The sequence below is a fragment of the Rhipicephalus sanguineus genome, chromosome 6, assembly GCF_013339695.2.
Source record: "Rhipicephalus sanguineus isolate Rsan-2018 chromosome 6, BIME_Rsan_1.4, whole genome shotgun sequence".
NCBI lineage: Eukaryota > Metazoa > Arthropoda > Arachnida > Ixodida > Ixodidae > Rhipicephalus > Rhipicephalus sanguineus.
The window spans coordinates 112,250,091-112,273,260 of NC_051181.1; the positions used below are offsets into that span (position 1 = coordinate 112,250,091).

At 46.5% G+C, this 23,170-nt stretch overlaps 2 protein-coding genes across 4 annotated transcripts in view; one reads left to right on the top strand and one right to left on the bottom strand.

The window, feature by feature from the left end:
• Positions 1-15,555, bottom strand: part of LOC119396187 (protein phosphatase 1H) — a 34,254-nt gene extending 18,699 nt beyond the window's left edge. The window contains exons 1-7 of one of the 3 annotated variants that reach the window (XM_037663281.2): positions 14,851-15,555; positions 14,572-14,755; positions 13,866-14,122; positions 11,436-11,520; positions 6,291-6,409; positions 4,902-4,965; positions 2,756-2,863 (exon numbers count right to left, since the gene is read on the bottom strand). In XM_037663281.2, coding sequence (XP_037519209.1) covers positions 2,756-2,863; positions 4,902-4,965; positions 6,291-6,409; positions 11,436-11,520; positions 13,866-14,122; positions 14,572-14,755; positions 14,851-15,095 — 1,062 coding nt within the window. In that variant the 5' untranslated portion in view covers positions 15,096-15,555. The remainder of the gene's footprint in view (positions 1-2,755; positions 2,864-4,901; positions 4,966-6,290; positions 6,410-11,435; positions 11,521-13,865; positions 14,123-14,571; positions 14,756-14,850) is intronic. The other 2 variants (XM_049416985.1, XM_037663282.2) reach the window with 2 other exon arrangements.
• Positions 15,556-16,310: 755 nt separating this feature from the next.
• LOC119396188 (importin subunit alpha-1) overlaps positions 16,311-23,170 on the top strand; it is a gene marked incomplete in the record, with an annotated part of 30,194 nt that continues 23,334 nt past the window's right edge. Inside the window, 4 exon segments of the mRNA XM_037663283.2 lie at positions 16,311-16,490; positions 16,782-16,841; positions 16,916-17,044; positions 22,286-22,467. Of these exon segments, the coding sequence (XP_037519211.1) occupies positions 16,788-16,841; positions 16,916-17,044; positions 22,286-22,467 (365 nt within the window).

Here is a 23,170-nt window from a genome sequence, read left to right on the forward strand (position 1 = left end):
AACCGAAATAACATTTTTGAAAGGTTGCAAGTATACAAAACATGACCAAACAGGCAGGCGCGCGATTCCGACTATCGCGGCATGCGACTGGGGCGTAAGTTTGCATCTGCTACATTTGAAAATGTTGAACTGTTAGCGTCCGCGGACCTGCGGTGCCGGACATAACGAACGCGGAAAAAATGCGCCGTCACGGGAAGTCGCCGCGGTAACACACTGCGCGTCCGCGATGTCGAAAACGGTGGCGACCACAAACCACCACTCGAGTGTTTCACACGCACGCCCGCGTTTCGTAAAAGATGTAAGTCACCCCTTCTAAATGCAACATTGCAAAATGTTTCATTGGACTCGGCACCAAACCGCAACTTCTGTAGTCCGCGGCTGCCGACATGGCAGCTAGCGCTCATTAGGCCTAGCGTGCGCGTTGCAACTTGGCATGCCACCGCGAGAAGCTTGCCCTAGGCAACACGGAGATCGGGAGTAGAAGAGATCGCACTCGCGAGCTAAACCGAGGGCATCACGCGTGAAACGAAGTTTCGGTTCGCGATCGGGAGAACAGCCGCGGCAACTATCCTGAAAAAGTCTTTCAAGCTTGTAAGTCCGCCTGTTGGTGGCAAAGGCGAAAGCTCAATCGCGTCTCAAAGCATTGTTACTTGCGGGGGAATCGAAGTTGCACGCGCGATATCTGCGCTCTACGACGAAGCAACGACGAAGCGCGCATGTCAAGCGGCCGAACGGGGCAAAGGCTTCTCGTCGGCCGCGCAACCGCTCCCCCTCCTCACACCACGCACCTGCGCCGGGCTGCTGTCCCCCACAGCCATCCCTTTTTTTTTTCTCCCCCGCTCCTTGTTCGTTCGTTCCGCGTCCCCTCCTCCTTTGTAATGCCGTCGCCGCTCTCTCCCCCGCCGGCGCATCTCCGCTGAGAAGCACGCTCGCACCCTCGCATCTCTGAGAATGTTCCGGCAGCCACATTATAACCGGTCTTTCATCTCGGGGGTCTGCACAATAAGCGGTATGCGTATACATGGAGTTCTATGGGAGAGTAAACGGGAGTCAGAAAAAACCGCATTATAGCCGGTACTGCACTGTAAGCGGTTACGTTATAAGTGGTCTGAGCTGTATCAAGCATGTGAGCAAATAATGCTCGCATCTCCTTTAAAGTTGATATTCACACTAAAGATGCGGTTCATCTTGCCTTGAGCAGAACAACCTATCAAATGCCAATGTTCTGCTCACGCACTATAAAGGCCAAACCCCATATGCGCGAAAATGCACGTGGCAGCGACGAGCGATGCTATGAGCGACGAAACGAGCCGTTCGCGCGATGTGTCGCGTGGTCGATTTCGCACGATCGCTCGGTTTTTCAGATTTGGAATCCGTCGCTCGTAGCCCGGAAGTGTTGTGCTCAAGCAGCCAATAGAAAAACACCGGAACAAGATGCATCAGTAACGTGTTGCTGATTGCCACCACTTTCTTATCGATGCGCATTGACAACAATGTTCATCAACACGTTCAGCGACATGGCCAACGGCAACGAGCGCAACGTTGACGTTGTTGAACGCGAACGTGCGTTACAGGACCTCAGGGACGGGAACTACAAGTCCCGTGGCATCTGTGACGCGGCTTGGCGGCACGTAGCAGCAGTGATGGGATCGAAAAAAATGCTGCAAGACAATGATAAACATTTTATGTACCATTATGCAACAAAACATCGTATTTTCCATTGCATACCGTTGACGACGGGCCATTTTTGGTACGAGTAAACACCCTCATGCTAGCAACAGTGGAGATCGCTCGCCGAAGCCGTCGTGTGAATGGCGTTTGCCCATCCAAGCGACCGCTTGCGCAAAGATGATATATGTCGCGTCGCTGGTCGCTGTCTCGTGTATTTTCACGTATATGGGGTTTGGCCTTAATGTCTCCATTGCAATCAGGACCTTCCAATGAATTTGCCATGGTTTCACAACCCACCAGTGGCGACGCTTACACCTTGAGGAGGGATTCCGCACACTATCAAGCATGTGAGCAAATAATGCTCGCATCTCCTTATTGGAGTTGGTAATAAATAATAATAATATCTGGGGTTTAACGTCCCAAAACCAAGATATGATTATGAGAGACGCCGTAGTGGAGGGCTCCGGAAATTTTGACCACCTGGGGTCTTTAACGTGCACCTAAATCTAAGCACACGGGCCTCAAACATTTTCGCCTCCATCGAAAATGCAGCCGCCGCGTTATTGGAGTTGGTATCCACACTAAAGATGCGATTCATCTTGCCCTGAGCAGAACAAGCTATCAAATGCCAATGCTCCGCTCAAGCACTCTAATGTGTCCATCGCAATCAGGACCTTCCAATGAATTTGCCATGGAGGTATCAGTCGGCTAGAGGGTCAACCATTGTTGCTCTAAAGGCAGTGCGCTGGTTCCCACACAGACAAACACAAACGCACGAGCGCTCATGCTCATCTCTTTTTGTGTTCCTTCATGCATAAACAAGTGCCTTTAGAATAAAGATCATCCAATGCTGCTCTCCCAGTATGAAATTTATTGCAGGATTTCATTCACTTCTAACAGTGCACCTCCTTATTTTGAGTGTGCTGTATCCTTTTCCTTCCGCATTACTTCTGGTTATCAGGCCATTAGCATTTCCCACTCTGTGGCCACGCCATAAAGGTGAGTTAACTGGAAAGATATAACACGTCTGACGTGGATCCACTATGCAACAAGCCAGCGTGGTTTATCAAGTCGGCCCGTTTACCTCGGGCTCCGGAGTAAGGAATGGTTTGATGTCCACATTGCTGCTTTGTGCCTTGAGGTCGTGGTCTCCAAAGCCTCGGGTGACTCCGATGGTAGCCAGGACTCGGCTCTGCAAGGCGTGAAGAGCAGTACAATGCACTATACAATTATACACCATTTCAAGAGCAAAGGTTCAATGAATCACAAAGATAATCGAAATTGGTTCCAGCCAAGCCAAAATGCAGACCAAGAGACGTGCAAAAAATGTTGGTCACTTTTCATGTGCCGACATTATCATTAACGCCCACGTACAGTGGAGATGCGTGTGAAAAACAACCAAAGGGAACACCTGTTTCCGCATTGTGAAATGGAAGTGCATCTAGAAGCTAAATAAAAATATGTGCTAGCAGTAGCTCCTGATTATGTGTCTTGAAACTATGAAAGATTTTCGCTTTAACCCGAGCTACAATGAAAAAGAACAAAAGCCTTTGCTGTCCACGTTGACTAGGTGATAAGCTGCAATTGTCACTGGCACTGGCAAGGCTAACGGCACATCAACTGCCTCTTTGGAAAAACGCATGGAAGGTCTTCTCATTTTATTACCTATTCTTTGCCATACATACTGTACCTTAAAATGAAAGGTGGTTGATTTTACTGTTCTAAGACAACGTTAGTACAGTGAAACCTCGTTAATACGTACCTGCCGGGCACGCAGCATAACTAACGCACTAACGGTAGTACGCATTAAACACCAAGTACAAATTTGCATCTCCTAGCGTACGCCATCGCCGCCAGCAAATAAATAGAGTGCCACAGCAAATATTGCCTAAAGTACCACCGCAAGCCTTTTCTTTCTTTTTGCCAAAGTGGAGAAAAGATCCTGGCACACTCGCACGACCGCCGATAGGGCGTAGTGGCGACGCCGAAGAGCATTTCGAACACTATTGCAGGGTCCGGGATACGCGGTCACCGCAGTGACCGACATAGCGACAGAACGGACAGTGTCTGCTTTCCGCGGTCTACTGTGTGTGCGTCTAACCGCCATCTGCTACTAAACGAAAACTGACACAGTTCCAGTGAAACGCGGTACGGCCGCGTGGAGCCGATCGACTCCGGCTAGCTGCGTGCAGCGCGTCGCCTACTCGGCTCACGCCGTCACTACCGGGCCGCTTGCTGTGCCGCACGCGCGCATTTATCGTGAGAATGTTGTTCGTACCCGCTTTCGCTCCAGATCGTGCACAGATGCGGCGAGTAGCTTGTTCGGTTAACGCAGCGATTGACGAGCTTCATGCAAGCAATGCGCACTCCGCGATGTCTCTATCGGTCCTGGCAGCGGACGGAGGAGCATTGGGTGGTCGCCTAATAAAAGCGTGCAGTATGGTACAACCGCGCTACGCTTGCTGTATCGTACACGTGCGTTTAGTGTGATAGCGTCAATGCAGCGAGGTCTCTCGGCGCCCGCGACCCACAACGCTAACTACGCAACAGCGATCTGCTTTCGCTTCTACAAAGCGGTGCATGCCTGATGACGGCTTAGTAGCGTTTGCTGTGAGGCTAGTTGGTACATGGCTGAAGTTCTTCGTCCCTGCCCGAGCATTTGTGCCATTAATTCAACTTCAGCCTTGAAGACGGGTTGTCGCCTAATAAAAGCGTGCAGTAGGCCTAAAAAGTAGCTCTGCGTCGCATGCGTGCTCGAGCAGATAGCTGAAGATACTTATTGTGATAAGGTTGTCGGCGATAAGTCATGTCGGCGCGTTTGTCGGTGGCCGCCACCTCGCCTTCGTTCTTTCCCGATGCTTACCCCGCAAAGGCGTCGCCGCAATCGCGCGGAAGTCGGAATCGGGGATGGACTGATCTGCGCACTTCTCAAAAAGGCGGAAGACCTTTGGCGGCACATTCTGGCGTCGGGAAGTTGAGCGGCGCAGTAAAATTTTATGGCACAAAAAGTTATGCGGTACGCAGGGTACGCACTAACGGTAGGCATAGGGCGAACCACTACTGCTTAAGCGATCAGCGAATGATTGGGCTCTATGGGACTCGGTCGGGGATTCGTCGCAACTACGTTTTAACCGTTAGTACGTTTAAAGCGGGTACGTATTAACGAGGTTTGACTGTACAGCAACAATGATGATCAAACGAAATGGGGTCAACATGAATGATAAACTTACCCTCTTGCCCTCTCCGTAAATAAGTGGAAATCGGAGGTCGTCGAGTGTCACCGTCCTGTATGCCCTGCGCACATGGTATCAAAGAGTGTGTGGTGACCGCGTTACAAGAATGTGCAGAGAAGTAAACAGGGCGGGAACACGTTGCCTGTTTTGCTTCATTAACTTTAATACAACGACGCAAGGAAAACACCAGCCCACCCATTAGTTATTTCTGCTTCAACAACATTTGTGCTTCGTACGATGGCAATGAATAAGAAACAAAAAAATTGGTATCAAGCAATCGGTGGTGGGACCAGCTAAACTGTGGTATGCAGCAGTGCCAAGCAGGAGTGCTCGTCCTTTCATACCCTCAACAAGTACGGAAAGAATGGAATCATTTACCTTGTTGATGACAGTAAGTAATCAAAAAAAGCCCTTCTTGACAATTTATTTTAACTCTTACCTTGGTGCTCAACTGCAATTTATTTTTTGTTTAAGCCCCATCGACTTCTGTCGTAATGCCTTTGGCCCCGAGAAAGCACAAATATAATTCAACAAACAAAATAAACCAGTCACAGTGCAATAGTGCTGGGCTCTTCAAGTGAAAGCAGTTACAAAAACAGTATATGAGGGATTTGAATCTATGACACAGACATCCTCAGTTATGCATCTGCACATGCTTGTAAGATATTAAAACAATAACCTTGAGTAGGGGCTGTGATTAGCTCCTCACAAGGAGTGCGGTTGAACCCAACGTACAGAATGCAACATTTATCTATTGTTCAACAACACTGCCAATCTGATGTGAGATCATAGCATTAAGAGTCCACATCAAAGCACAGCAAAATGTACAATCATAAGAGAAAGAAATAGAAACACACTTACATTATGCAGTGACCATGTGTAACACAATGAAATGCAGGACAAGTTCAATACCAAAACACAGCAGTAGTAATAGCTAATACAAAATAGTCATTCAGAGAAAAGTGAAAGCTAACAACTGCTGCATTAAATAGTGTAAAAGAAAAATCAACAGCATCAAACTGCTTAATTAACAGCATAATAAAACACAGCAGATACAAGTGATGTGTAGAATATGTAAACACAGAGGGAAAAAAATAGACACCTTAGATAGAGTTGGTACTCTGCAAATATATTATTATTATTAGTGACAGGGGCATAGGATGGTCAAGCGATGAAAATAAAGGAAGTATTGTAGCTGTGAAGTAAGCAACAACGCTTTTTGTAAACAGGGGTTACGATTCCCAGCTTACACTGGAGGTGTCGTTCACTTTGCAGTAAATCGAACCCTCATCTAATCTAAACATAAAGAAGTTTGTTTCTTTGACTACAACCCGACTTGCAAGCTGCATTCGTATCCACTCAACACAAGCCACAAAGCCAACTCACCAGCCGGTCATGAAGGCGTCCCGGCACAGCAGGCGTTTGCCTAGGTCAGCTCGCACCGGGCGTCGCACAAACTCCAGGTGGGTGAACTCGCTGCCTAGCAGCTCGGGGCACTGCATGCCCTGTAGATAATATTGCCCATGGATTTAACACAGGCAGAAACTGCTACCACACTTTATGAGCAGTTGCACCCTCTAGGGTGCAACTATTTTATGATGCATTCGGTTGGCAGCTCTGGTCCCCTAGCTCAGAGTCGGCAGATTCCTAGTGCAGCTCGCAATCTGAGAGGGAGGAGCAGTGTACCAACCTAATGCATCAGCGATCTTGGAGCAGCGCCACGGCGCGGGCAGCACGGAAAGCCACCATGTAAACAAACATTTGCGTGTGGCACCCAGCTCTGAAGTGCTTCAATGCAGCAACAGCTCCGTGAACTTGCTCGCATCGATTTGGTGATCATCGTTGTTTGAGCTACTACCTTTAGGGCCTTTGGTTGCGATGTGCTGTAAAACCAGTACGGATGATTCTTGTGCTTTAAGTAGCTGCCTTCGCTTAACCATGGTGCAGTTAAGCCTTGTTGAATGCGTGAAAACGGCACAGACACAACCCAACAATGTTTTGAACAACGTCTCGCTTTGAAACTTCCAAAGGTTTAAATGCTAAAGAAATGCACGCTGGCGCTGTCACCTGTCAACAACCGTGGCATCCAGGCCATTTAGTGTCACATGACGTGTTCTCAGCCAGATTGCGCCAATGCTCTCACTTCGAAGTCAGAGCGATTGGGAGCACTCTGAGTGGGAGGCTGACGCTCTGGAAGAATCATCTGAACATAGTCTGAGAATAAACCATCTTCAGCGCTAGCAGACAAGGACGAAGGAGAGACGACACCACAATGCGTCTGAGAGCTCGACTTCTACCACCCGAACACGCGGCCACTTTTCAGAGCCCTCTAGAGTGCTCGAAAATGACCATCCGAATATGCCATTAATACTCCTTTCAGGGTGCAGCTATTTTAAGACACCCTTCAGGGTGTTCTGATCATTCTGACCAAAACGTATCCTTTAGGGTGTAGTTTTCACACAAAAGGGTGTTTCTTGACCCACAAAGGATGTATTTGACAAAAAATGCACCCTTGAGAGTGTACTTTTTGTTGCAATAATCGTCTTTTCTCTTGCGTACATTCCCTAACTTTAATTCTCTGTGTCCTTGTGTATCTATGTATGCAAATCAAGTTAATAAAAGGTCAACTCCGGCGATTTTTCGCCCATGTCAAAGTAATGGTGCTTTTATGTTCCTGAGACGCTCCTGTTACGGGCCCGATAGCAGAAATACTCGGCAAATTGGAGAATAATTTCAAATAAGCAAAAAAGCGCAACACCGAAACCGAAACCCAACCGAGTGTACTGTCTACGTATGACGTAGACGTTGTTACGAACGAACCGGATGTCGTGCAAGGCATGCCGGGCACGCTGGCGTGGAGTATGAAAACTGTGACAGCCGGTACGACCAGCGAAGCGCCGGCCAAACCAACACTGTCTGTCGCCTTGTGCACAGCAGACGCTCGCTGTAGCGGCCTAAGCGCCGAAATTAGCGGTGCCCTCGGCTGCGTCACTTCCGCCGCCTTGCCAATACTGACGTCACAGACGCAATGTTGCCAATAATTGTGGGAAGCCAGGAGGGCGTTTGCAGACAATCTTTAAAATTCATTTGCAAACAATCTGCGCATGTCTCAAGCCTGTAATTTGGCATAAATGATGGAAGCGTGCAAAGGAACGTACCCATCGAATTTCACTGAGATCCATCGACCTCGAAAAATCGCCGGAGTTGGCCTTTAATAAATAACGCAGCACGACCAGTACTTTTAGGACATGAGCGGTGGGCACGCTTGTAGGAAGAGACGGCATTCTTGATAGGAAAGTGGCGAGCACCAAGCTTCTAAAAAAGGGAACGCAAGCAAGCCAGATGACGAGTTATTGTTGTGGGACAAAAAAAAAAAAAAAAAAAAAAAACCCGAAGGGTGCAAACACTTTTTAGAGATTAAGAAGAGTTGAATGGGATGTACAAATGGAGCCATGCAGCGGGCAGCAACAACAATGAAAGCAACGATTCAGTTAACAGATTACAGAGTAAGCCAAACAGGGTTGGGCAACAACGTTCTTTAACACTTCACAAAAGGCTAGCGCACACTGGCAAATCAAGCATGTAAAAGTAAAATTGCAACAAGTGCTCTGCAGAGTGCTCCTCTTCACAACACTTTGCAAAGACACTAAAAGCCGAATTACACGTTATCAGCGTGTAGCAATGAAAAAAAAATAACAAAGAGAAAAAGAAATGTGCTTATTTACAGTACACACGAAGAAAGCAAAAAAAAATATGGTAATGAGATGCGCAGAAACTGTTGGAAGTAGCTTTCATTCAAGTAAATGATTCTAAAAAACTTTCAGCTTTATTAATGGAATTATGTGCCATGGCACGTATTTGTTGCAGCAAGAATATTTATGAGGAGCTTGTTGTTTCATGGTGTAATTCGGTAACCGGCATGTCTGTGCCCGTAACACTAGTGGAAAACATGCCTAAAAATGCTGGCATTTAGCTACAATGACATCACCTTATATGTGCAGGAGTGCCTGTCATTCACATTTGCGCCCTTGTTTGGAGGTGCAAACCAAACTGACCATGACACTAGGCGAAAGAACCATTCAAAGAGCTTGCTACGAGTAGCGGCAGGCATTTTTTGTTTATGCATGCCGATACAAGACCTGTCAGCCACAATATTTGAGAAATAATACGGTTGTAGCCATGAAGCTTTAAATACTGGTGAAAAAATACAAAAAAAGATTTATTACTGAAGATGTCGACTGCTTATAATTCGTACAACTACCATACAGACCAACACACCATACTGGCACGAATACAACATAAAGTTACTTTGGCTGTGCACTTGTGAGATTACTCACATAAAGGACTATTTCAGTTCTGAACTGCTTCAACACAAATATGCCATTGTGTATTATTAAAACGTAGGCAGAAAAAAAAAACTAATTTACAAGCTAACCCTGTGTTTCTGCAAACACTGTGAAGCACAAGATATTTTTGTTTAGAATCTGTCTGGCACAAACTTGTACAGCGCCTTGCACTAAACATAATAAGCAATCTCTGGTTAGCACATTGCCTTTGTCTATTTGGCAGGATGCCTTGAGTAGATACAACACAGACAGACTGCGAGAGGTGTGAGATCAGCTACAGCAGTCTGTATCTCATCTGTTTCTGTTACAATAGAGAGTTTTAGTTTGTCTGCAAACTTTAAAGCATTTCTGCATTAGCAGTTTAAAAGGTCAGACTGGTGGGCTGGTTGGTAGTGTATAACTCCAGAACAGTAGCGCAAAAAATCACACAGACGACGACAGAGCAAAATGGGATACAGCGCTAAACTAACAACTCAGTGTTTATTGCAGGTGACCATTATCCTGCATTAGTAGGATAATAGAGGTGTAGGTGCGAGTGGCTAGATCAGTTGCAAAGATGTATATTCACAGTAACCAAGTGTATTTCACTTCCCTGCTGGTGTAAATACCTGGCGGCGGCGAAACTGCCAGTGTGTCGCCTTTTTAAATGTAGCTGCAACATCTACACTCAACCGACAAAGAAGAAAATGCGTCTATGATCGTAGGTAGGTGAAGCCTCACAATAAGTTGCCATCACCGTCTGGTAAACCGGCACTGTGCGAAAGCCAGTGCATAGAAAAAAATAAAGAACACACTATAAATCTCTACCATCTTTTCTTGCTCCATTTTGAAAAACAGAGCGCTCTGCCACCACACACGAATGCCCTGTAGAAAAGTCGGCTTGTTGTGGTCGTAAGGAGGGAAAGGGCAAAGAACATATGGACGCCTATCTTGTGGGAGTGGGGTGTGTGGAGGCCCGAGAGCAAGAGTGAATCAAATGAGAAAGAGTACGACAAAGTGGTTATAAAGAAAGTGGACAAAAAACCCTCATACACAACTGCGATGCACGCCCACGCAATCTCGAATGGCCAAACACAGCTGCACTTGCAGCTGGCTGAGAGCGTAGCACAACGCAGTCCTGTTAGGGGCCCTGAGTGAAGCTTGGCAGGTAAATCGCAACTGTTGTGCGCGACTGCCCAGAAACCTACACATATGCGGCCGTGACCCATGTGAACATAAATCACTGCAGTGGATCAGGCATCACTGCGTCCCAAAACTCTGCTATAAGCTCACAGCAGTGGCTCGGGTTGCAACGGTCCTATTAATTCCCTTATTTTCTGCACAAAGTTTACAGGACAAGTTAGGAGAAAGAGGTAATGGTATAACTGAAAGACAGGGCTTATACTTATACGCCAACATGCCACTGAGGATACGTAGGTTAACTCCTACACCTTTTATGATATAAGGATATGTTTTAAGTTGAACGTAGTTCTCGCTCCCTGAAGGCGAGAATTGCAGTAAACAAAGGATAACAAATTCAGACAGGCTTGTGCCTCCCAGAGGAGCAATATGGAGACAATGGAATCCCAGCAAAGCAAAATTTTTCAGCATTTTTTTTCTAGACGCTACTTCATCTTTCGCTTGCTGCGTCAAGATGAGATGAGGCCATCATTTGAGGCTTGGCCAGCAGCCGACAACTCTCGTGTTATTCTGTTTGTGCAATTTTGTGTTGAGCACACACCACAGTGAAGTGGACAGATTCAATTATTGTTACCCACAGTGCATCACACAAAGACTCTTACTGTCTTGAGGATTCTACCGAAAGTAGTGGCAAAACTGCTTTATTTACATCACAAACGCGATGAGCAATCAACACATTGTAGTGTTACATGTAGAAATGAGTAAGAAATTTTGTGCCACTGTCACTGCTGCACATCCGCTTTTTATTCAGAGTAGTTGGAAATCAGCGCATCGAGTGTTTCTCTTGCCACGCATCCGCACATAACTTTGTCAACTGTTGAAGCATAGACCAGCAGTAACGTCAAATGCACTACAAAGCCATGATTCCATCTGTCTTCGATACACCAATCTTAGTTCGCATTTCTTTTTTTCTTTTACAAACAAAGGTGTTACCTACTCCTGACTATTACCCCAGGCAACATTTCAAGCAGTGTGAAAATAGGTCATGGCAAACTGGCCAACTCACCAAATGCTTGATCCGCGACCTCTCTGTCTCGGGTGTGAAGTCGCAAGACATGGGGATCACCTGTTCCCCACGACAGATGATGGCCCTGCAGGCACATGCACGTGTCAGGTCGTTAGGGTTCACAGCAGGAAGGATTATTGCTAACATCTGGCCAGAACAGTTACCACAATGGCGAGACATAACAACAGTACTAAAGAGATGGAACAAAGCACTGTATATGCAGGGTGTATGTCATGTTCTTTGTGCCACTCTTTTATGGCCATTTATTATACGGAGTGCTATACCAATCCCAGAGATGCGATACTTCAAGAAAATTTCTTGAAGCATACTTCAAGAAATTTCCAGTGGCCTCAAAAGAAAAAATAAATATTTATCCTTGTTATTTTTCCAGGAAAAATTGCAAATAAGCTCACGCTGTCAACCTAAATACTTGGAGCAAGGCAATTAATTCTGCATGCTCTACCGATTAATAACAGGAATAGGCTGTCAATATATCTTTTTTTGTTTTGAAAATATGCCATGCCGTGGTCAACCCCCCCCCCCCCCCCATGCCAGCAAGATGAAACTTCGATGAACACTGTGTAAATGTTTTGAAGCACACGCATGCACACACAGACATTCATAAACAACAGAACAGGCATGTCAATTCGACATACTTTTTCAAAACGAGTCCCATCATATGCTAGAGTGTTTTTGAGCAGCTGCTGCAGCAGAACGTGCCAAGCGCTGCTTTGGAAGAGAGTGCAGAAGTGTGTCGCGCAGCTTTCGCCCAACAGCAATAATCTGTGCACTTGACTCGTACTGAGTAAAAAAAAAAAAGAAGAAATAGACCTTTCCAATTAGGGCGAAAGGTTAGCTCTATCTGGACTGCTAACAGCTGGCATAAAGTGTGTATGCTGTTAACATTTTTTAGTACGACTGAACAGTTGGTCAAAGGGTTCAGAAAGTGCGATGACACTGAAGAAGCTCTCAATGGAAAGGTCTACGAACATTACTGAACAAAGCAACACAATTCCCTCTGCCTTCACTCAAAACAGTGTTGCATATCGCGGAGGTTACTACTGCACAATCTACAGACAGCAAGCAATCAAGTTAGATACCTCATACAAGTGCGTTTCCACCCGTCCCTCCAACAGCGAGATAACGGTTTGTAATCAGAAGCCTCGAGTACAGTCCCGAGTGGGTTCAGCGTTGTTTTCTTAGAGACGGCATGCATGCAATGTCACAAACGCCGTATCGACAATCTACAGCCACCTCTGTGCTACTACAGATAAGTCCTAGATAGGATGACCAGATTAACAGAAATTTTTCAACAAAATCTTGCCACAGGCGGTACAGGTTGCCTAAAGGGGAACGCTCTAGTGAAGCGAGAACTGTGCAGTGTTCACTACAGGGTTTAAAACCTAAAACCAAAAACGTTGGCTACGAGAAATGATTTGGTTTGTTCTGGGCCAATATCGGATACCCAAGATGTTCTCCAATACTGGCTTCCCACGATCACTTTCGATTGAAATTGGGCTCGATCCAGATCAAATTTCTTCATTGCGATTGGCTCCTATGCACAAGCTGTGGCGGCCAGCCAATCAATACACTGGTATGACGTGCACTTGTAGCAACAGTACATGGGTGGTTTCACATTGTGGATGGACAGGAATGTAGCTTCTGAAGGTGGGAATTGAAGCCAGATCCTTGCATTTGGAAGCCGCTGAACCACTGTGGCACACGAGCGATATATTCCAAAGCATAAGGACTAGGCACATTTATGTTAAAGCAAGCAGTTACAAGGCAAATTACATGAATGTATCCATGTCAATATAAGTAATCCAGTTAATAATAATAATAAAATAAAATTGCCAGCCGACACCAGCTATCAATTCACCTGACATGTTATAATTGCCTCTAACACATATTTAAGAGTCTTGACTGGTATATGGACTAAAATTTCATTTACCACACAAGCCTCAGTGCTACAATTTGGCAAGTGCTCTAAAGTTGGCCACTACAAAAAAAAAAAGAAAAAAGAAAGAAAAAGAAGAGAAAGGACATAAGTGAAGACAAGCTACCTGGAGATGCGCGAATGGCACACAACTAAGTGCGAACTGAACTCTCGTGTGAATTGTGTGTGACCATCATAATAAAGCAGCCACAAATAATGTGTGCCATTGCATTTGACGCATGTCGATGAAACCAAAGCACCGCAAAATGAGGCACATTTGGAAGCACGTGCAGCTACACAATGCATCCCACTAGACAGTACTGCAACATATGCTCCAACAACTATACAGTGCCATAACCATCCGGGAAGCACTGGGCAGATAGCGTCACAAATACTAGCGAAATGTGAAGTAAGCACTTTAAAGGGTGTACAGCAATTAAATAAATGCAGGAGGGTGTTAAAAGAGAAAACAATGCAGCCGTCCTCTGTCGTACCTACTGTCACCGGCGTTGGCAAGGTACAGCTTCCCGAGGATGAAAAGTGCCACGAGCACGGTGCAGCCGCCAGTCATCTTGTAATGCTTCTTGTCGCGCGCGATCTGCTGGTCCATGTCCCAGAAGGCAGTCTCCAGGGCTCCGATGACGAGACTGTCGGCAGTGATCTTGCGGTCGCCAAAGGGTAGGAAGCCGCCTTCGGGCGCAGAGGCCCCGCCATCCGGCACCAGCAACTCCATCACGCTCATCAACTTGTCCTGCACGCAGCCGCCCCCAGTGTGAAAAAACAAATCCTGCGTTAATGTCGTTATTGTGTAGGCCCTGGCGTAGTTCTAAATCCTGCGCTCAATGCAGCTCCGCTACCGTGGAACCTGAGGCAGTGGGTAGCGATACTATGGCAATCACGCGCTTGCCGAGGCGGTGGCGCCCTCTGTTGCATGGCGCGGGTATCAGCCGGTCATTTCAGTAGAGTTTTTCGCGACTTTGGGTAAATTTTTGCGATTAATTCTGACTTATTTCTGCAGTTTATGTAATTTTAGACCATGTTAGTTTATTTGGCGCTGGTTTTGAGCATTGATGGCCTCGATTTAGGCCCGTATTGACCACTGCGTGACCATGCTACGTGAGACGGTGTACGGACGACAAGCCGGGCACCTGAAGTGCTAGGCACTTAAAAGCAACGTGCGCTTGGTCGAGGCGCGCTTACCTGCAGCACCCGCTGGAGCACGTTTGACGCGGCCACGGCCACCCCGGAGCCTGCATGGCCGTCAAAGAGCGCGAAGTAGACCCACGGCAGCTCGGCGCCGTCTCCGTGTGCCCCGCGCCGCACGGCACCGCGGTACACGGCAGCCTGGTCCTCGTTGCGCAGGCTTTTGCCCGCGTTGATGGTCCTGCACCACACCGCCCACCGCCAGAATGAATGGGACGCTCTACGTCAAACCCCCCACACCGATCACCGAACCCCTGCCCCAATCCGCGCGCTCACTCTGCATAGCCGGCGTTCCACGGGATCTTGCTCACGTCTCGCGGCACAATGATGGGCCTGATGACATGGTCGGCCGACACTTGCACTTCGTCGTCGGTGGTCAGCTGAAGGAAGCTAGGCCTCGTGTACTTAAACTTGAGTGGCAGCTTGTCACCGTCGCCGGGTGCTTCGCCGTCCCTCACCGCCGGCAGGGCGTCGAGTCCGCCCACTACGTTGTAGAGGGCATTCTTGACCCGGCTGAACATTGCTGGTCGACCACGGCCGGGCCTCGGACGGCGCCCTACTGCATCGCGAAAAAAAGCCGATCGTGGGGATTCCGACGTTCTAAAACATGCTGCCCAGACCCGCTGCCATGCTTGCGAGCTGGCGTGTGCGGAAGTGACGCCAATCCAATTTCCACGTGATGTAAACACAGGACACTTTACAGTGCGACTGACTTGCAGTGATTGCTGCTCCGAGGCAAGCTCACGGCGACGCGACACCGGCTTGGCAGGCAGCGAGCGTGAACTGAAGGGAATTTGGTTTACGATCAATACGTAGCGGTAGCGCGTACGGCTTCTCTTGAGCGATCATCGCTAGCCAAACCGGCGGAAGACAAGAAGGGGATTGCCACAGATATCATGCAACGACGCAACCACCGCGGCCACTTTCACTGTCTCGTGTTGCTGGTCACTGACGTGATTCACGCATTTCTCGTTGCAGCGTTGCAGCCCTGCACGTGTGACAATGAGCGTAACGTCAACAATGTTACCGCGTTTACCGCAACTTCCAGTGCAGCCAGCGTTCTTTCTGAACAATCAACAATCTGGCGTGCTTTTGTGTCTTTTGTTTGCACCAGAGGCGGCGCTGCGATCGCTACATGTGCCGTCGCTCCCCGCTGCCATTGAATCAGCCCAATATCATCGAAATAAACTGGTCATATCGCGGCAACTGCTTGTCAGAGAAATTGTACAACGAAGTGTTTCGCTATGTAGCAATCTCGCCGTTTCCAATTCTTCAGCTGGCTCGATCCTTTAGTCACAGTCCTGGTAGACACTTGGGAACTGATTACAAGCATGCACATGACTTCACCGGTTGACCAAAGCTACCATCCTTCCTTTCGCGATAAATTTGAGTTTTCCTTTGAGCATCGAAGTTAATTCGAGGCTAAAGACAACATTTTCACGTCGTCAACATTTATTGTTTCTATGTTGATTAAATGTTGCGCGCACAAACCGGCTGCATAACGTTGCTTTAGAAGAAAACACGTCATCCGAGGCGTAGCCTCGATTGCTAAGGAAAAACAAATTGCTTCATACACCTTCATTTTTACACTACCTACAGTACATAATTTAGGCGATAGAGGACGCAGTAATCTGGCAATTGTTTTTTATTAAGCGGAAAATGAGTTTTTTGTTTAAACCTTGTTCTTTCACTAACATTGGTTTTTAAATTGTCTTGTCGGTGATTCCACCAATCAGAGAGCAGCTGCAGTTTCGAGCGCTGCTGCGCTGGTGGTGTTTGAAATCTCGGCCGTTTTTCAACGCCGAGCCTGACTCGTTAGCCTGACGAGCAGTCTCTTGTCACCAAGAAACACCCCTGAGCCAGCCGGAGTTGGTCGCCGTGTACTGCTGTATTTCCTCGAGAAGAAAACAAATCCCGTAAGAGCTCAATTTACTTGTTCGCCTTGCACTCGCTGTAACCAGTGTTTTAGGGTTAACGTATGAAACGTGCGAAGTCGGTCTTGAGGGGCTACGCAGGAACCTCCGTTGCGGTTTAACGGGCCCGTGGTGCTGACTTCGAGGCGCATAGCTCGTGGTATTCGTCTAATACGAGACCTTTCGTGTCTAGTTGACTTGCACTTATCGGCAAAGCTCGGCACACTTGTCATGTTATCGCGTTCGCCGCGCATGTTGTCTGCGTTGTGTTAACTGCTTTTGTCCGCTGCGCAGGTCACCATGCCTACCCAAAACCGTATTGTAAACTTCAAAAACAAGGGCAAAGACCAGCAGGTGAGATGACGGTGACCTTTGTGGTGAGACGTTTGGCTATACCGGGTGGCGGTGGTGGTCTTTTTCTTGTGCAGGAAATGCGCCGGCGAAGGAACGAAGTCAGCGTGGAACTACGCAAGCAGCGCAAGGACGACCAAATCCTCAAAAGGCGAAATGTCAGTTTTAGCGAGGACCCAGTCAGTCCCTTGCACGAACAGAATAAGGTAAGCGTCGAGATGGCGCCAAAGACCGCCTGCATTTTTAATATGTTTGCTCGTCATCGGGGGAATCCCCGCCATGTGCGTGGCGCAGTTGAAAGGTTCACGTGGGCTGTTAGCGTTTCTTTAGATGTCGCCTTGTGGTGTGCAGGCAGTTCATGTGTTCTGCACGGCGACCCAGTAACGAAAAAAAACTAACATTGCACACTTGCAGTGGCCCAACAGGACTTGCCATTCAGTGGTGACACTGCTACGACAGTTACATAAACCGCTCGCGTGATGTGCTCGTATTTTGCGCCGCTTTGCATGCTGGAATGCTGACAGGTATTTATTTAAAATCGCGTGCTGTAATGTCGGCGTAGTTAAAGAAGTATGGGATTCTCTCCCTAGAGTCACATTAGTTTCCTACATAATAAGATGAAGCTGTTGTCATATTTAGGTCAAGTCACCGCTGTAGGCGGTCTCCTTACGTTAGTCGCTCGAAATATAGATGCAAAGGTCAACTGCAAGCTAGGAAATGCACTCCACTCACAGGTTAGATAACATTATTTAAAAGTAGTTGCACTTTTCTGTGGTGTAAAATATGCCGTAATTTTGGGAAGACATCAAACATCTCAAAAGCATTGGAACATTTTTTTTAATTTCACACAAGAGTGAATGCACCAGCTTATCCCATCTTACAACCTGAGCAAAGCTGCCAGATTGGAAGGCTTAGTAATGTGTAGTTACCTACCATCAGCCAATCAAAAGTGCATCGCTGTGGCAACGGCATTAATTTCACTGACATGTCTCATTTCATTGTATGCTCGACTGCAAAGCTAGAAGTTCGTTCAGTGCATTTGAACACTAATAGGAGGGCTGCAGCTTCACTGAATTTTTGTTGGTGTGTGTAACAATGCAATTCGTATGCAGCCAAGCACCGTGACCACTGTACCACCGTGGTGGCAGAATTTTCCAAAAGTTGTTCATGGAAGGTCCACATGCTGCACTTATTGCCATCTCTTTAATCAAAAGGGACGATTTCTGCTGGCCTCTGTGTGCTCGCGATATCGATACAGGAGCAGTAGCATTACCAAACTTCACGACTTGCAAACCAGTCTTTTTAAGGTACACCGACTGCGTTTTCTTTTTACTAGCCCTAAATCAAGGGGTGAGCCCCTCTTAGCCCTGCAAAACTCCTGGCAAGTGATGCAGCACCCTGCTCAAATTACAAAACAACCTTTTTCCTTGACCAAATTCAGTACCTACGAGGTGTGTGTGCACTGTGAGCCGTGCATGACTAGTTCGTTCCATTTTTGCGAGTTCCATTTTTGCGATTGCTGCAGCCAGAATTGATGCACGCGTAAAACCTGTTGATTTATTTAAGATGAGTAGCATCATCTACCCTCAGTACCACTTATGTCATCAGCAGGCCTCTTTGTCATGAGGCCATGAGAGTGTCTATGCTCGGCCAATGTCAGCGGTGAAGCACACCGGTCCTATGCCCCCCCCCTACCCCCTCGAAAATAAGTTTCTGCCTACGCCACTAGTGTCAGAAGCAGAGCAGAAGCAGAGAGGTCTTGAATGAAGGCATGAAGAATTGCCGCCAGACTCTGGCAGATGTATTGATGCCTTGCGTGATTGTGGGAAAACTAAGACTTCAAAAAAAAAAATCTGTGTGCTTGAACATATGCTCTTACAGATTTGACACAAATGCCATATAAATATAGCCAGGCTTATTCAGTACGATTTGTGGTTAAGGCTGCTTCAGAAAAATGGTTAAAGGGACTGACAAGTCGGCCAGAACATGTGAATGGACCCTAGTGGGAATAGAAAGATCGTGAATATAGGCACAAGGCAGCTGCCGCAAGGTGCGAGCAGAGTCCCTGCTGAACAGCGCTGTAAACTGTGGCAGTGACAGAACTTGTATGTTGTGCAGATTACATGGTGAATGGGGTGAAAGCGCCAAGTGTACCCATGGCACTCTCAGTAATACTGCGCAGTGATTTTTTTAGGCCTAACCGACACATTTTCATGCATCTGCTCTCAAGAAAGGTTGTTGGTTGCATAATGTGACTCACATTCGTGGAATCTGGTGACATAAAGATGATGAGTGTAAGTTGAATTGTAACTTGCACCCCACAAAGATGAATGCGACAAGCTATGATGTCAACCTAGTTTTAGGTAGCATCTTTTGTCTTCTTCAAGTAGCTTGTTAGCGGTGCACGTTAGCATTGTCTTCTAAAGATTAGAAACAAGGAGTGTGTGTTTTCCTTTTTTTTTTGCGTTGCTTCTTATGATTCTTGCACATTCCGTCCACTTTCTTCTCAGTGATTCACTTATTCTAATATTTTATCCATTGTGGCCGTCTTCAGTTGCTGTGTGCATCTTCAGTTTCAGTGTGCTTCAAGCAGCTTAATTGTCGCGAAGAAAATCGCTATTGCCAGCCTGTTCCACTGGTCGATCCGGAGGAACTTAGATAGGGCCTCTCTTGTTTGCCGGTGCATGATCACTCTTGCACTCGCCTACCACTCTTTGGAGCATTTGCTGCATGTACTAAGACTTCCATCATGCTGCAGATCATAAAATAGTGATAAAAAATGTTTCATGGCATTTCCCATAATTATACATGACTGGTAAGCTTTCCACTGCACTAGAGGAAACGGGTACCACAAAAATTGGTTGTCGGTTCCTGTAATGGTCATTCTAACCATCAGGCGGCAATAAGCTTTTACTGAATAGGTTTGTAAGTTGACTTCCTGTTCAACTTCAGGGAATGTTTTGTGTGAGCATACAGGACTTAAGGGGAGATGCGGGTCGAAAAACGCGAGTTTTCTAAAAAATTATTGATTTTTTGTTTTCACCTGTTTTGTTAAGATTAGTACCTCTACTGTTCTGAAAAAAAATATCAATGTCGAGACTCAACCGGAAATGCTTTAAAATTGCGTCTAAAGAGCACAAGGTGGCTGTCAAAAGGCCGAAAGTGTCATCTTCGAGCACCTTGCCGCTGATAATGCACCGCCGCTCGCCATTGTCGACCACATGAGGTGAAGAACCGAGCCTCACTGTTCAAATAACGACGGTTTCCCGCGCTGCTGCAGCGCAAGAAATAATAAAGAGAAGCACGCTTTTGCCGCCTTTTTCGAGCGCCGCGACTGGCTTTAAATCACGTGGTACGGATCGGGAGCCGCCATTGGCCGCTGCGCGCCTGTGTGCTGTGAAGCCTACTTGCAGGAGCAGTGTCTCGTCCAGCAGCGCAGCTGAACAACGCTTTTCTCGAGTGCTTATCCGTTATGGATGAAGAAAGCCGTAGGAAGCGCGGTCACCGGTCTGTGAAGTTTCACGCGACGCACAAATTTCGAGGACGCCGGCGCAAATCAAAGCCGAACACTCAAACCACGAAAAGATCGTCTGCTGCCGCAAGGCGTAGTGGCAGTGACGCCGATGCGTCTGACGAGTTTGCCGCGGCATTCGAATATGTGAGTGCCTCCCAGAAAAAGATCGGACTCTTCGAAGACGAAGAAAAATCACAGGACGACGAGTCTTCGTTGATTGCTGATATGACAGCACTGAACATGTTGGTTTAATCGAGGGCACTCCAGTTTTGAACGTGTTCTGGAAGAGCTTGGCTCACTCCCGCCTCATGATATGGTTGCTCTTGGCACATCATGGGACAGCACACGCCAGAAAAAAATGTCTCAAAAACTAACAGGAGAAGCCAAGGGCTCGTCGGCGTGCGCTGAAGAAAAAATCTCTTGTCGAGGAGTCAGCTCGAAAGAGCCGTGAGGGACAAACCTATGGTGCTGGCGCATTTTAATGGCAGTGGCCACTACAAGGAGGATTGTTCTTTCTTGTGTACAAATTTCGTCGCATTCAATGACATCTTTGATAAATAAACCTGCAATTTTCACTTTAAAACTCGTTTTTCTCAAAACACAAATTTTGCCATTTTTGTCAATGTGCCCCTCCTTTTTCGGGTATTTCTGGTGCTCAGATCTGCATGAAATTTCTCGCACATTTTTTCCAAAGTACGAGAAATGCAATTATCTTGTTTAAGTTTCAATATTCTCATTATATAATAAAAAAAAGTTATGTAAACTTTTACTAGGGTAGGAGAAATATGAACTTCCCACGTTAAAATTTTTCACGTCTAGTACATATTTTGTATGGACTTCCTAATTAGTTATTTGCATTCCACACTTTATTTGAAACATTATGAACTATCAATTGTAAAAAATTATTGAAGTTTAGGTCTGAAAAGAGGGGGGGCAAAAGGCTTAAGTTTTTCACTTTGTCATGTTGTAGAACTAAAAGTATGCAACTTGCTAGAAAACTAATTATATATTTGAAATCAGCATAAAAAGTTCTATAAGCAGCTCAAGTTTCATTGCTCTAGGGTGAATATTAAAGAAAAAGTGTCTTCGAGTAGCATCTCCCCTTAAGCTGAGACGCTAGCTAAGTGGCAGTTGTTGCACTTGCCACATCACACCTCCTGCTTGTAAGCATGTGGTTTGGATTGTGGTAAGCAAGCGTTGCCGTTATAAAAACCAGCTTGTCGGTCTGTTGTGTGACCGCACTTAAAGGAGTACTGACACGAATTGTAAATATTTTCGGATTGTTGTGCTAAGTAAAAACACTGGTGTCAAGAACCTTAAAAAGAGTATTGTGGTGCTTGAAAATGCATCGAATATAGTTTTAATACCGCTACCTTAAAAAAACACATTTCTGTTTCGATATAAAAGGGGCGGCTGGCTTCTCAGTGGCGTATCATAGCAGTGTGACGTCACCAGGAGACAGCAACTCATGGCGAACTAGCGGCAGATTTGTCATCTGCTCGTGGTGCATGTAAACGATTAGTGAATTGTTGTCCGGTGACCCCCACAGTGATTTCTGAGATTTAGGCTGCGTGCAGGACACAGAATTAGCAAACACAGAACTGTGTTGACTTGTCGGGATAATGTTCATTGCGGTGGGGCTGGCTTGCAGAGGCTAAGCGACGAAAGTTGTAAAGTCAAAGTAAAATACTTTTTACATGTTGCCCGACTACGGTGTGTGGCGAGCATACCAAGGAAACTTGAATTTTGTCCCTTTTGCGATGTCTCAAAATCGTATCTGCACTCCTTCAAAGCTCCTTCGAAAACTTCCTGACACGGTTAATTTGTTTGAACATCCTACTCATTTGTGAACTGGCTGCTACCCTTGACTTTGGTGTGCTGTGCGAATGTCTAGTCTTAGTGCGGGTTGACTTGTCCACTGGCTGTGGTGCAGGGATCGTTTGCATCTGTGGAGGAAATGGTTGCTGGCTTGACCAGCCCTGACCCAGACGTGCAGCTGATGGCTACGCAGTCGGTGCGCAAGATGCTGTCTCGAGAACGACACCCACCCATAGATGCCATGATTCAGGCTGGAGTCGTACCTGTCCTTGTGTCAGCACTGGCCAAGGATTCTTGGTAAGTACAAACGTGTTGGTCTCCGTGTATTGTATAGTTGACAACCTAAGAATACATGTAAGCTCCGCCTATGGCCATCGCTATCCCTCCCAGAGAGAACTTGCCTAGATGCCCTAACTGATTCCATTTGCACCTTTCACATATGTCATGCGACTTCTCCCATTTAGACATATGTTCACATGATCAAAAACTTGAACTTCCTGGCAAATTTCAGCAAAGATTCCAAAATCACTGCTCAGCCAAACATAGTATTTAAATAGAGACTACAAGCTTTTAATTCTTAATTTGTATACTAGTACAGTAGACTCTTGTTAAACGGAAACTGAAGGGACCAGGAAAATGTGTTACGTTTAAGAGGAGTTCTGTTTACTGAGAGAGAAACAGGTGTGCAGAATAAAAGTATGTAACCAATCATATTAGGGGCAGTTCGGTTTCGGCAGCAGTTCTGTTTAAGAGATTTTTGTTTACTGAGAGTTTACTGTATTTGCATCGGGAGCAAAAAACTATATATGGTTAGAACTGAAACAACCTAGCAAGCCTCTTGCACAGTTAAATGGCAGGCGCGCCACAGTTCAGGGGGTGAAGCTTGTATTTATGCTTAGGTTGTAACTGACTGTAGATCTCCACGTATTGCCCTCAAGATGCCTTCCTTCTATTACTGTGAAGCCACCTTGCACACTAAAGTTAGGGTATGTCCCAAATT